This window comes from Fundulus heteroclitus, chromosome 17 (genome assembly GCF_011125445.2).
Source record: "Fundulus heteroclitus isolate FHET01 chromosome 17, MU-UCD_Fhet_4.1, whole genome shotgun sequence".
Classification (NCBI taxonomy): domain Eukaryota; kingdom Metazoa; phylum Chordata; class Actinopteri; order Cyprinodontiformes; family Fundulidae; genus Fundulus; species Fundulus heteroclitus.
In genome coordinates this window covers 3,305,833-3,319,955 of record NC_046377.1, presented here as the reverse complement: position 1 = coordinate 3,319,955, position 14,123 = coordinate 3,305,833, and the positions used below count along the sequence as shown (strand labels likewise).

The following is a 14,123-nucleotide window of genomic DNA, read 5'->3' as shown; positions in this document are numbered from 1 at the left end:
CTTTTAGCAGAGCGGGCAGGGAAACGTGAAGTGCTCTAAAAACGCACCGGTAGATGCCGACTTTGGACTTAAATCCCAGAGGATGCCAGGCACAAAGCTTTACAGTGGGCCTAAAGCATTGTTGGTTCTGGGTTTCCACTGTTCCTCCAGACCTTTGGTTGGAAAGGAAATGGTTACTATCATCTGAAAAGAACTTTGAGCTACGGTCCAGGTTTGGTTCCTCTGATGTCCGGTTCAGGAGGGGTTTCAGTCCTGGGCTCTCCAGCTGCAGCTGCTGCCTTCCTGTCAGCGTCTGGTTCTGGACTCACGCTGAGGACTGTTGTGTCCTGGAGCATCAGAATTGGCTTTATTTATAATCCAGGTTTATGCAAACAGTTTATCTTCAATCCCACTTAGCTCTCAGTGACCGGTAAACAACCGTCAAGCCAGCATCCTTCCTGTCGCCAGCATATTTCTGCATTGAAAAAGAAACACCATCTCGATCTCATTTGATATTCTACTTTTCTGAGAATCTCATATTTGGGTCGACTAAATGTCTTAATAAAACTTTAAAAACAAATATAAGAATGGCACTTTTTAAATTTAACTACTGAAAAAAATCTGTTTTGATGGTAATCTGAGTTGCTCCTGTGTTTCTAATTTAAAATGGATTTCAGCGAGTTGCTCACATGAAGACATGGACCTGTATGCTCCGATTCCACCAATGCTACCCATTAATCAGGGTTCTGGGTCAGGGGGGTATTTCTCGTATGGTCTAGGAACAATTTGGGAGATTCCCCAGAACGGGCTGAAAAGATGCCGGTAGCTAGATGTCTCGGTTTGGCTCCTGGACTTTACCCCATGACCCGATCTAGGGTGGAGTTCATTCAAATGGGTCAGTTTTCTGCCACTCAGTTTATTTTTGATGCTCAGTCCATACGGCCTCAACCGGGTTGAGGCCTGTTTCAGAACCAAAGTGTTCATTAAGTCCCAAATGAGTTTAGCGGTGGGCTTAGTGATGGTCCTGTGGTTGGGACGTTCAGGAACCAGCAAGTAGTCCAAAGTTCAAGCCCGGTTCCTAACGCATTAAGTTGCGAAGGACCTAAAATGAAAAGAGAATCGTCAGCGACACAGATTTAAACCCACGGTCTTTTATTTGGATCCTAAAAACTCGACCATGATTGACACCCCGGCTCAGAAGGTCGTTACTAAACAAGGATTGAACCAGTAAACAAAGGCTTCTGTCACATTGGGGTTAGTTGAGCAGTGAACTGGAGACAAGTGGATCTGGGCCTGACTGAAGCCAACATGGAGCTACAACACAGGACAAAAGCTCACCTGAACCTGTTGGACTGTTTTCAAAACAGGACGTTTGCAGGTTTTAGTTTTTTATTTATTTATTGGTATTTTCCAGGTGAAAGCGGATGCCAGTTTTACTGATGCCTGCGTACTGTATCAACACAGCCAGTCAGCAGAACAGAACCCAGCACTAGGAACGATTTGATGTCTGGTCCTCATTTTTATTAGAACAAAAAAAAAAAAAAAAACCTCTACATGATGACCCTGTTGGGGGGAGGATGAGATAAACTGGAAAATCTACCCGAGCCCACAGACTTCTACTTACAACTTCCACTCCCGTAACGTAATAAACGACCGTGTAAACAACAAAAAAAAAAGAGCAGTAAATGTTTACTTGCGCATTTAAAAAAAAAAAAAACGTATTAGTCACATTAATACAGAAATAAATGGCACATTGAATTCCTAATCTGAAAAGAAAGTGGTGCTTTTCTTTACTGAGGAAACAAGTTAAATAAATTACTACCATAAATGTTACATACAAATCTGGAGTAGTATATACAAAGGAGTTGTTAGACACAAATAAACTACAATTTTTAATTTCATGTTCAGACAGCAGTAGAAGTGTATGATACAATGTGTGTGTGTGGGGGGGGGCTGTGTTGACCAAATGTGGGTGGAGGAGGGCTGCTTCTAAATGGGAGCAAAGCAACACTGGGTTTGCTTTGTTAAAGGAAAATTATGGCATCTCTCTTGGTCCCAGCTCCAACTCCCCCAGTCGAGTTGGGACGGTTTAGTCACTGCGGTGAGGGAAACGCAGAGACTGACCCACCTGTCCAACCATGCGCTAAAAAAAAAAAAAAGAGCGATGGGAAAGTGCAGATCCGGCCCGGGCCTGAAGTGCAATCAAACAACACTACTCTGGTCAAAAAAAGAAAAGATAAAACCACAATTTTCCTTTTACAGTTTGTTTCCATCCCCAAGTCTATCTCCGACACGTCCCATAATAATCACAGTGTCCCTCTTCACGTCCACCCGACCCATAGATTGTTCTGAAGACATAATAGAAATCCCTCCTTTTTCCTTCAACATCCCTTAAGCATCTCGCGGGTAGTAGTGGTTGGGTAGAAGCACGGGGGGGGGGTGTGAGCAGAGCGAGGGAAGCTGTCTACTTTGTAAACACTTCTGGATTCTCCCACTGGCTCTCCTGGTTGCATCTTCACAGTACGTTGCCACCTGTGGAGAACAGCTAACCAACGGTTTCTAGTCCTGATACAAACTTCCGATTGTTTAAAAAAAAAAAAAAAAACACAATTAAAAAAAGTAACAAAAGCAGAAAGGAAATCCTTCATGAACCGCTACAGTGCTCTCCTGCGTCCCTGACTCCACGGCGACACGGAGAACGTGCCGCGTGAGGCAGTGAGGGCGGAGCCGTGCGAGGACTGTGGGCGTTCCTTCGGGTTTTGGTCCATCAACCCAGCGGGCGGCGTGTGCAGCTTGGCTCCTCCGTCATTCCTCCTCAGAGAGAGTGGTTAGTAAGGAGCGGGTGGTTTACAGGTGGAGGTTCTGGAGGGATCTTGAAGCCGGTCCAAGCTGCGGGACACCTCTGAGAAACGCGGCGTTCAGCCCCCTGGACTCTCTGCGACTGCTTTTTTTCTTCTTTACAACAAACACTGTAACATGTGACATCGCATTATTAGTTCAACACTAGTGGACAGTGGTGAAAGGCCCCTTTCCCGCGCGGTTCTGCTGAGCTAGGCCAGCAGACGCGTCCATCAGGCGTGAGCTCCTGGTCGTGTCGGCTCCTCGGAGCGCCGCCTCCCCTCTACGCGTCTGACAGGCAGCTCTGAATACTGTCCATCCACAGCTGTGCGTTTGAACTGTCCTGGGCACAGAAGTTATACATCCGTTTGTCCGTCTTCACCTGAAAGTGGAGGGGGCAGAGGTCAGTGGGACATTGTGGCATGTTACAACCGTTTCACGGGACTAGTGCAGAACTGTGAAGTAGAAGACTCTCCTAGACATACAGTGTTGGTAGAGCTTTCATTACAGCTGACTCTTTCATCTTTCATCATCTGGACTGGAAAACTGGCTCATGGTTAATCTGCCTCGCTGTGTTTAGTTCCTGGATGAAGCCACCAGTCCGCCATCATCCTCTCTAACATAGAAAGTACTCCTGGCTCAGTCTTCTCTAATCCCCAGTGGGTTGTGGCAGAGTCTGGTTCTGCTGGAGTGTTCCTCTCCACTGTCACTACATGCATTCTCTGCATGGGGGATTGCTGCAAAGCCAGCGGCTGTCCACTGTGGCTCCATGTTCATCCAGGAGGAGCGAAAGCTGCAAGTCAGTGACTGGATGCAACCTGCTGGGTTTCCTCAGACAGAAAATGTTTACCCAACCTGAACAATAACCTGAACTCAACTGCACTGTTTGATCGCTAGGATCAACTGGGACGGATGTACCTGACCTGGAGTCTGTCTAGAGTCTAGATGATTGAGTGGAATTGACTTTTCTTTGTAAAGCGCCTTTAGACGAGATCTCTTCTGAATTAGCGCTTTGTAAACAAACTGAACTGAGCAGGGTAGTAATTCTCGTAGACTGGAGTGGCGTGCCCCTGATCAAGTGTTAAACTTATTGATATTGATAGGCTGCTTCCCCCAGCTGTGCTGTTCTGTTTGAGGAAATTATAATTAAAGATTTTCTCAGGTGAGGTCAATGAGACAGAAGCCAAAGGTTAAATAAAGTGGTCAAACGGGACAGGTTTGTGTGGAAACACTGGTATTTCACACCAGACTGAGATTAGGAGTCTGCCAGTGTGTTGGGGACGCCAAGTTGAGCTAAGATGGCATGAACCGTGGCACATTTAGGCCAGAGGCTGAAGGTTAACGTCACTATTTAACATCATCATTTCAGTGCCTTTGCAGTTTGGATGAGAAGCATGAGAGTGTAAATATGCAAAAAAAAAAGATTGAAAAGCCTCAGTAACCAACAAATCTGACTGAAACATGGTTATCGACGGTTTTAGGAACAAATGATTTTGTGTGTTGGACCCTGACTAGACGGACAAACCCAACGAGTGTTGCTGCGTTTGAGGAACGGAAATGTTGGCGCACTCACATCAAAGAAGGCTTTCTCCTCAACGTTTTTGGGCGCTCCCATGGTTGGCGTTCCCACGGTGACTGACTCCACCCCTCCCAGGTCAATCATACCTTTGCACTCCTTGTCCTGTCTGCTGTCGTAGTAGCGCAGCTGCAAATAAAGACACGTTAGCGCCACGGAGGGCTCCTTCGGCCGCGGTCTGCTGGAGGACACTCACCTGGTGTTTCGTCTTGTCCAGGACGAACCACCGTGGTCTCCATGGTTTCAGCAGCGCTCCTCTTTTGTAGAGAATGCCTTCAAAACTCCTGATGGGGAAGACGGGTAAAAATGAGACGGTTCTGTTCGGGTATGGGGGAACTTCTAGAAAACTAGATCAGCAGTTAAAACAGAACCGTGACTTCAGGTTTCTACAGGTGCGGCTCAATAAATGATCAATGGAAAAAAGAATCCCTGACTTTGGAAATTCCCACTGGGCCTCAAACAGCTTGGATTGTGTTCCTCCCACAAAATGTACTCATCTGAAAAAAGGATTTTGGGCCACTGAACGATATTAGCTCCCTTTTGCTCTTTAGCCCAGCTAGCATGTCCAACCACAGACCCCTGTCAGCTCTTGAATGGGCTCTGCAACACCATCTTTGTTTGTGCACCTTTTTCTACCAAACTTTTTCCTTCCGACCAACTTTCCATCAATGCGTCTTTAGCAACGACCTTTGAGGCTTACTGTCCCGGTGGTTGTGTAGGCAGTAACATGGCAAGGAAAGAAATATACGCTTAAAATGTATCACTCAGAGAAGCAGACGAATTTAAAAGGCTCTTCACTGATACTCAAATGTAGATGCATGCGTATTTAACCAGACGGCGCCGCTCTGAGGGGACGGACACAGACCTGTTCTCGCTCTCCGTGCTCTGGAACTGGCTGTAGAGCGTGCTGGTGCTGGGCCGACCCGAGACGGGCGTGGACGTGGCGCTGGCCTCGCAGTCCAGACCCAGCTTGATGGAGGATCCGACGCCGCTGTCCTGCAGACAGACGCCCTGGGAACGGCGCTGGTGGCTCAGGTTGGAGGACATCAACAGAGAGCTGGAGAATGACGGCTGTCGACGACAGAGAGAAGGCGTTGGCCGAGGCTGTTGCTAGGTAACGGTAACCGAGTCTCTGGGTCAAAGCCCTCATCTTACCTTGCTTTCCAGTTTGGTCTCAGTCCTCTGTGTGGTCTTGATTTTGTCCCACGTGTCCTTCCACTTCTCCGACGTCTGGCCGAGCTCAGCCTCCAGGCTCTGCAGGTCTTGCAGCAGCTTGGTGATGGCGTCGGGCATCGCCCTGCTCAGGTCGTCGTAGCACGGCCACACGATGCGGCGCTGGGACTTGGGCGCGCCGGCGTCGGCTTTCTCCGCCGTCTCCTCTGCCAGGCGCTCCTGCCTGCTCCTCAGCTCCCAGTCGTAGGGAGGCCCCTCAGACAGGGTCTCCTCCAAGTAGAAGTCCCACACCTTCAGGTTGGACACGAAGGTGTACGGCCGCAGGACCTGAAACACAACATTTCCACGTCACGCCTGCCTCGTCTTCAGGGACTCGGTCCCAGGGGGGAGCGACTCGTGAGTTCTCTGAACCTAGAGTTTTTCACCTCGTCGTCTTCTGGGGAGAACATGTAGTTGTAGAAGACGGGCGCCTTCTTGTAGAGTCTGTCGATGTAGTCCCACACAGACTTGCACACCTGAGGGTTTTTCCTGTCGCTCTTCTCCTCGTACAGCACTCCTACAGCCACACAGTGAGCGGCGTCACCCAACGGAGCGGGCGGCAGATTAGCGAGCAGACCTACGGCGGCTTTGGCTCACCTAGCTCGATGCGGTCATAGTCCGAGTCCAGCAGGAAGGTGCGGAAGCGGTTGGACATGTAGTGGTAGGCCAGGAACTTCAGGTAGTACTGGCTGAACTCAAACTCCATGGGGAACTGAAGATGGATCTGGGAGACGGAGGGACATTGTTAGGATGGACAGACCTGTCAGTCTGTCGACAGCAGCAGCGTGGAGCTGGACTAGAGTATATCAACAGGTGCTGGCCTGTTCTGATGGTTTATGGGCAGATTTGACGAAGCAGGACCGACAATCCCAGCGCACTCGTAATCACATTTACAACACCCTACTTTATTATTTTTTTTATTAATGATAATATCACAATTAAAGGTACTTTCTGCACCACTGTGCACATGCCTTTATATCTATAAATTAGAATTTAACTGCATATACATGGATGGTTTTAATAGTTCATCATCTCAATACAGCCATCGTCGACAGTTTCCCAGCGTATCCTCTAGGAGTCGCCAAAACGGGCCAAGAAGAGCAGAAGCATGCAAACGCCAGTGTGCATACGCACATATGTCTGGAACTTTGTTGTGCATTTATTGCAGCAAATGATAGTAAATATTGTGTTTATTGGCATTAAGTTAAGTTGCTTTGGAGAAGGATTTTGCCAAATCTTGCCATCAGAAAAGCAACTCTCCACGTTCTAGAATAAACGTTGCGTCGTTGTGGAGCAGCAAAGGTGCTGCAACGTAACGTGAATTCACAATCGTCCAGACAAATAATTACTGTTCAGCCCGAGGGCCATTTCATAATCGCATGGACATCTTCTATAAAGGAGGTCAATATAGTTTTTTTTCTCTCAGTGACTTTATTTTTATGACTTTGATTCAGTTCTTTTTGGTCCCACAAAAACATTTCAATCTGAGGTCTGGGCTTTTACTGGACCTTTGGTTCTACTCTTCTCAGCCCATTGTCTTGTAGATCCTCTGCTTTGGAACAATTGTCTTGTTGATGCCCAGATTCAGGCCAAGCTGCTGCCGTCTGACAAATGGCCTCACATCTGACCCTTAGAGCACTAAACAGACGGGTTCATGGTCGGATCAACGGTCCTCTGGCTGCAAAAATGGCCCAAATCATCAGCCATGCATGGCGAGGCTTGACAGTAGGCATGAGGCGTTAGCTTTTATGCTAAACATGGTGCTGTGACACCACTCGCCTCCTGGAAGAGCCGCGTTCCTGGAGGCTGGTGGTTCGTCTAGATGTGACCTTTAAATTTAACTTCACTAATGACTGTAGTCGTCTATGTTAAATCAGACTTTTAAAAAAGGTTTTCTAATTGCAGTGCCATACACATGGCTTTAACATATTAGCTGAGCCCCGTATGGTCTGCGCAGGCTGACCCCACCTGGTGTACGCAGTCGAGGAATTGCAGAAAGACGGGGGTAAAGCCACTGCTCTGGCTGGCCAGGGTCTGCGCTCCACGGTGGCTGAACCTGTGTCCAAACGACAGCCACTCCTTCTCTACCAGCAGCCGGAAACCATCGAATGTTCTGTAGTATGGGTCAGAGAGCAGCTGCACCAGCGACACCACCTAAAAAAGAACACGCTTTACCTTCTTGCTTTAAACAAGTTCAACAGATAAAGGCGATTTTGCATCATTGTCTCGCTCCTACCTGTGTTGTGACGTCCCAGCCGTCCTCTAGGCTGACCATGACCGAGGAGCCGGTGTCCAGTAGCTCCACCACCAAGACGGACACCTGCAGCACTCTGTGCAGCTGGAAGCAGCCAACAGAGAGTCAGAACCAGGACACGCCACGGCTGAGCATTTAAACATGGGGAAAGCTGTGAAACCAGCAAACACTGACCAGAGTCATCCACTCCGACTCCTCCAGGAGGCGCAGGAAGCTCTTATTAGGCTCCGAGGTTGGGGAGCTCGGCACGCAGGCCTTCATCAGCTTCTTGAAGCTGTTCTTGACCTGCCGCACGTCGCACACCTCGATGGGGATCACCTCCCACTGCTGGAACGAGTCCTGCTTTCCTCCCTGACGACGACATTTCGTTCTCATATTTTACACTGATTTAGCCACATTGGTTCCCTTTGTCAGCGCCACAAATACACACATTTAGCTCTCATAGGAGGTTCTTGAAAGACTGGTGTGTGGAGAACACAACCCCCCCAGATTATACCTTTCACCAAAAGAACAGCCTTTCTTTGAGTCCCCTGAACATTGCACTGGACGGCCCCTTTAGATTTAACCACATTGCCTCTTTCACACAGACGGCATTCTTCAATATATATCGACTCATAGACGTATATCGATGACAGAAAAAAAAAGGCTCAATAAAAAGTTTAATAGAAAAGTTTTTCTTCCTTTTGGATTCTAGCCCATCATGTAAGTTTATATTACAGTCATTACATCCTCCCAGCCAATCACAACACAGACCCAGGAACAAAGCTCCGCCCCCTTCAAAGTGTTAAAAAAACTTGAGGTTCTTTTTTAAAAACTTACAGTTTTGGTAAAAAGTTAGCTGAATAAAGGGTTGAGTTTGAATTCAGTGTATCTAAAAACAGCATAAAATGGCCAGTCCTGCATCTAAAATACATGATTTTAATTAGCTGATAATTATCGATATCAAGCTAGTAGCAACTGCTTCGTTAGTTTTGTGGGAAACAGACTTTAATGTAATAAACCTGAAAATATTTCTATGATGCATACATTTTAACTTCCTTTTTTTCCTTAAAGCCCTAGATTTAAGTGTAATTATGTCCCGATGATAAATAAATCTTAGTTTGAGAAACACTGAGAATCTCCTCGTTCTTTCCATTTGTGATAAAGATCTGTCCCTGGGAAGCTTAGCGACAACATGGCTCCAGGTGTCCAGCAGAAACACTACAGAGCCTCGTTCCAATGTGCTAAATAAGGAAAAACAGCTGCATAAACAATCTTTAAAAACAGAGGTACAGTAAGGGGATGTGGAAAAGGAGGCAGCACTCTGGCCAGTCAGCGCAGCAGTCTGACTGCTGGCATGTGGTGTTAGGGAAAGAGCTAACACCGTGCTCACAGACCATAGATTTAACTCACAACAGGAGATTTTCCTTCACTACTAAAGATTTTGTCAAAGACAGCTGATAGTTGATGCTTTACTGTCACAGAGTTCCTCTATAGCTGTAACTGTGGAGTGACCCTCCTTAGTGCACTGCTTCTCACCTTGAGCTGGGCCTTGTCTCCGATGATGTAGAGGTAGGCTTTCTGCTGGCGCAGGAACAACGGATCGTTTGGCCCCCCATTGGGCTGTGGAGATTCTTTCCCAGCCAATCGCGTCCCCACGTCTGGGTTGAAGGCACTTAGACGGCTGCTGCCCCGGATGCTGCCAAATTTACCTGCAATGCACACACAGGCAAAGTCAAGTCTCCCCAGGCGTCCTGCGGTGGACAGCCACTCGCCACAGCGCATGTTGGACACCTTTTTTGAGTTTGACAGCCTCTGAAGGATCATTCTAGTTTGCTGAAAGAGGCGAAATGATCCTTTAATGCGTCAGCGTCTGACCGCTGTCGCATCCACAGCTACCGACAGCCAAGCTGGGAAACCAGGCAGCAACGAGGAAAAGACTATCCAGCTGACCGAGCGGCGAGACGAATCAAACAGAAACAAACAAGACGCCTGACGGCACAGCTGCAGCGGCATGCACACGACAGTGAACACAAGCGGGAACGACAAACCTTTAGTCCGCAGAGACACCACGTTTTCAAGTAGGACACCACACTGAAGCTACTGTTAGAAGTCTGATTGGTTAGAAAGGAGTGCAGGTAGAGTGTGGGGGGCGTGGCCTACTGTACCTCCAGAAGAGCTCCTAGCTTTGCCAGAGGCTTTGGGCTGAGAGAGGGAGATGACTTTCCCCTTTTGACTAAATGCTGAGGTCAAATGACAGAGATGGCCAGTTAACCGACAGTGGTACACAACGGAGGATGGCTAACTGGTTTACGCACAGACTGGTGCTAAACATGTGCTGAAATAACTAAACATGAGGGGATGGGTGACCATCAACCCTGATCGCTTCCTATTTCACCGCGAACGTAGCCGCTCACCTCCTCTGCTGAAGGTTCCAGGGACATCTTCCTTGTTGCCCAGAACCTGCTTCATCAGATCTCCAATCTTGGGCTGCCTGAGCTTATCGGACGAGTCTGCGGACAGCAAAAGGCATCAGACAACGAACAAGGCTCCTGCAAACACAGCAGCAGTGATAGTGAGGTGTCTATAGGTGTGTGCGTGTCCTGACCGGAGGTGTTCATGTGTGTGGACGTGAAGCCGCTCAGGGTGTTCCTGCCCGTCGTCTCGCTGTAGGAGGGCATGGAGCTGATGATGGCCTGCAGGTATTTCTCCTGCTCCAGGCTCGTTGAGTCCGCTTGAGATGGCACTAAAAGCATAGAAACAAATTAGTCAATATTAGTCTTTTACATTGCTGTGGAGGAGTTTAAGCTCACTCATCTAAGCAGAATTGTTTCAGCAACATTTAGTTTATTTTTTAAGCATGAACAGCCTGTTTAAGGTCATCCCAACGTATTTAAGTCTGGTTTGAGCCTTGCATTTAATCAGGCCAGTTCAAAATTTGAGCCATTCAGGAGGACTTGCTTTGTCTCTTTGTCCTGTGCCCACAGTTCCACGTTCTCCCAATATTGTTTTCTTCCACTTGTTATTGTTAATGAATCAGTTTTATTGCAAATCGTCACTTGTCATACCTGAAGTGAGTTTTTTGGGGTTTTTTTAAATGTAGGTAATCACGATTTTTTCATGTTTTAACAAGTCAGGCAATGACTTTTTCCTCACAGGGTCCGAGTGTTTTGCATAACTTCTTTCCCTTAAAGGGACAGTATGTAACTAATGTCGCTCTTAATTAGCAAAAAATAAGTACTGCTTTTATAAAAATGTAAGCCGGCAAAGTCTAATAACCTCACATCAAAAATGAAAGCATTCTCATAACTTAGAATTAGAAGTTTATAAATACATAGGTGCCATGCTGGGAGGCACCATGTTGCATCACTATGTCTGATTTCAGGAGCCGAAGCTGGCGGAGGGATATTTCAGCGGGCCGGTTCACGCTTTCTGTAGCGCAAAAGCGGGTCTCCTAACTGGTGTATATAGTCGCTAAATATTAGACCCCAAATAAGCGACTGCACGTTCCGAAACAAGCAGTAGGTAATACATGAAGGAAAACTTATAATACTCCACGGCTTCTGTAGTAATTATTATGCGTTTAATGGCGAGGTCACTTGTAATTCATTCAGTACACCACCAGATGGTGCACCAGTGTGAAAATCTTATACACTGGGGCTTAAATGAATGAAACCAGGTTATCTTTGTCTGATATTAAATTTGCTTGTTGACTTGAAACATCTGTGGGATAAAAAAGCAAACACAGAAGACTTTTCCACAGAACTATAAATGGTCAAAGTTGAGAAAGGGTCTGGATTATCTGGAATTAAACAAGCACCCCACTAATTTAGCATGCTATTTCTACAGTGGAAAAAACTGTAGTTACCACTGGTTTATAACTAAAGTCTGCACACTGCTGAAATCTAAATATGGACATGATGTATAAATGTTCTACCTGCAGTTTGGGTGTTGGGAGACTTGAAGAAGCTGACTACTCCCTTGGCATGAAGGCCTGCTGAGCGAAGCAGGACAGACTTGGTTCGTGAATGTCTCCAGCAGACTACGGGGAAGCGATTCTGTCGGTAGCAGCGGCAGATTCTATGGATGGTGGAGTCCGGGATGTTCTGAGGGATGATCAGCAGGCCGGGGTAGCTGGAACAGGAGAGGTTAGGCCATTTTTAGCTCTGCACCTCGTTTGTGCGTTTGCACTTTGCAAAAACGATTCATCTTGGAACGTTACAAGCAAAAGCTCCAATGAATTTTATAGGGGTTTTATGCGATGGAACAACACAGTGCATTAATATAAGGTTGGACAGAAAAGGATATACTGTTGTCAAATGTTGGAAAAAAGACTTTTATGCACTAATTTTTACAGAAAGGTTAACCACAATCAGATCATCTGTTTGACTATCAGCATGAGATTCTGTTGATCATTTCTCAGATCGGGCCGACTCTGTACGATTACGCAGTAGCTCTGATCTGTGCACAATGCAGACTCCTGCTCCTTCCACAGCTGTTTAGAGAGGAATCCACCACCACTACAACAAAATTATGATGAATAAATAAATTCTCAAACCTACTTCTGAGGTCTGTACAGCAAATGTTGGGATTATATTTTGGGATATATATTTTAGATTTTAAAGGGCAGATAGCTGCGCTGGAATTCATATCCGAGAGCAGGGGTTGAATTCATTCTACATTTTCTATATCTGTATTTTTGAAAATTGTTTAAAACCATGTATCATATCCTTTTATTTCACAATATTGCACTGCCTTGTTTTGGGTTTTCACACAAGAGCCCAATAAAATACACCACAACATGACATGTGGAATGTTAAAGGGGTATAAACACTTTTGAAAGGCACTTGATCTCTTTGGACGGACTACTTATTTGTTTTACCTCCTGCAGACCGTGTACATGCGGTTAGCTGTGGAAATCCTGAACGGCTCATTCTTAGAGCGCGTCAGGCTGCTGCTGAGCGTGCCCAGACCGAGGCGCTGGTAGTCACGGCAGCAGGCGCGCTCCACGACGTTGCTCATGGTCTGTCTGTCTGAAGACCGGATGGTGGAGGACAGGGTCAGGGTGCTCTGATCCACTTCCTCTGAAACTGTGGACAAAATGTGTTGATTCAAATTTTAGACCCACTGTTCATTTAAATTGTTGCAATTTCTAAAGCGTCTTTGAGTATCTAGGAAAGTGCAACACAAACGCTATAAAGCTGAGTTCATCTAACTCAAGTCCTTCAGATCCCACCCCTCTCATGTGGCATCAGGTGTGCCCCAGGGCTCAGTCCTGGGGTCTCTTCTCTTTATCATTGATCTCCTTCCTCTTGGCAACATCTTTTGCAAATTCACCATCCACTTCTGTCGTTATGCAGATGACATCCAGCTCTACTCTTTCACCAAACCCAATTCTGCAATCCTTTCTACCACCTTCCTCACCTGCTTATCTCAAATAAAATGTTGGTTCCCGTCGAGTTTGGATGTCATCCTTGACAGTTCACTTTCATTTGAGACCCACATCAGTAAAATCACTGGTTCTACATATGTCCACTTACACAACATGAACTACCTATGCCCCCTCCCACCACTTCTACCCTTGTTCGCCGCTTCATCACGTCTCACATTGACTACTTTGACTCTCTCCTTTTTGGTCTGTCACACAAATCCCTCCATAAGTTTCAATCAGAACTCAAGCCTCACTTGTTTAAGAAACCAAACGCTGTAATTTTACTACATTTTTACTGTTATGTACTGTCTTTTGTTGTACAATGTCAATTAATGACCTGAAAGGTTTTTTTTAACTGAATGTTAATATTATTAACCTTAATAAAAGGTATCTAAATTGATCAGCATTTTTTGGAATACCTGAGATTTCATCTTCATCCATCTCAGACTGGAGGCTGCTCCTGTTCTCCCAGGTGGTCAGAGACTCCTTCTTCCTGTTGACATACTGCCGACTAATGGTTCTCTTTGCATTCTTCACCAGGTTTTTAGAAAGGGTCCTGAGGAAGATAATAGACACAAAGGTTTTCCTCAAACAGTACGCTTCTGAGTAACTCGTGTTTTTTTGTCCGTGAAGTCTAGAAATCACAAAATATTTTAAAGCGAAACAGTATTGATGAATTTGTCATAACATGGACACACAATACGATTTTTTGATCATTTGTGCATTTTTTTCCCTCAGATTTCCTAAATAAATAACGCAAAAACTACATTGGGAGAGAACAATTTGGTATTGAGTGACTTGCAAAACAACAGCAGCCTTTAGATCACACTAACATGTTTGTCCCGCTTTCTCCA

At 46.2% G+C, this 14,123-nt stretch overlaps 1 protein-coding gene across 5 annotated transcripts in view; it reads right to left on the bottom strand.

Moving 5' to 3' along the window:
• Positions 1–1,482: 1,482 nt before the first annotated feature.
• Positions 1,483–14,123, bottom strand: part of sbf1 (SET binding factor 1) — a 76,437-nt gene continuing 63,796 nt past the window's right edge. For 4 of the 5 annotated variants that reach the window (XM_036149081.1, XM_036149082.1, XM_036149085.1 and 1 more), the window contains 17 exons: positions 13,689–13,825; positions 12,721–12,928; positions 11,776–11,972; positions 10,447–10,584; positions 10,256–10,351; positions 10,007–10,081; positions 9,378–9,550; positions 8,034–8,210; positions 7,842–7,943; positions 7,574–7,759; positions 6,203–6,329; positions 5,992–6,122; positions 5,549–5,893; positions 5,259–5,464; positions 4,590–4,677; positions 4,391–4,522; positions 1,483–3,199 (listed from right to left, as the gene is read on the bottom strand). In XM_036149081.1, the coding sequence (XP_036004974.1) occupies positions 3,101–3,199; positions 4,391–4,522; positions 4,590–4,677; positions 5,259–5,464; positions 5,549–5,893; positions 5,992–6,122; positions 6,203–6,329; positions 7,574–7,759; positions 7,842–7,943; positions 8,034–8,210; positions 9,378–9,550; positions 10,007–10,081; positions 10,256–10,351; positions 10,447–10,584; positions 11,776–11,972; positions 12,721–12,928; positions 13,689–13,825 (2,617 nt within the window). In that variant the 3' untranslated portion in view covers positions 1,483–3,100. The remainder of the gene's footprint in view (positions 3,200–4,390; positions 4,523–4,589; positions 4,678–5,258; positions 5,465–5,548; positions 5,894–5,991; positions 6,123–6,202; positions 6,330–7,573; positions 7,760–7,841; positions 7,944–8,033; positions 8,211–9,377; positions 9,551–10,006; positions 10,082–10,255; positions 10,352–10,446; positions 10,585–11,775; positions 11,973–12,720; positions 12,929–13,688; positions 13,826–14,123) is intronic. The other variant, XM_036149083.1, reaches the window with a different exon arrangement.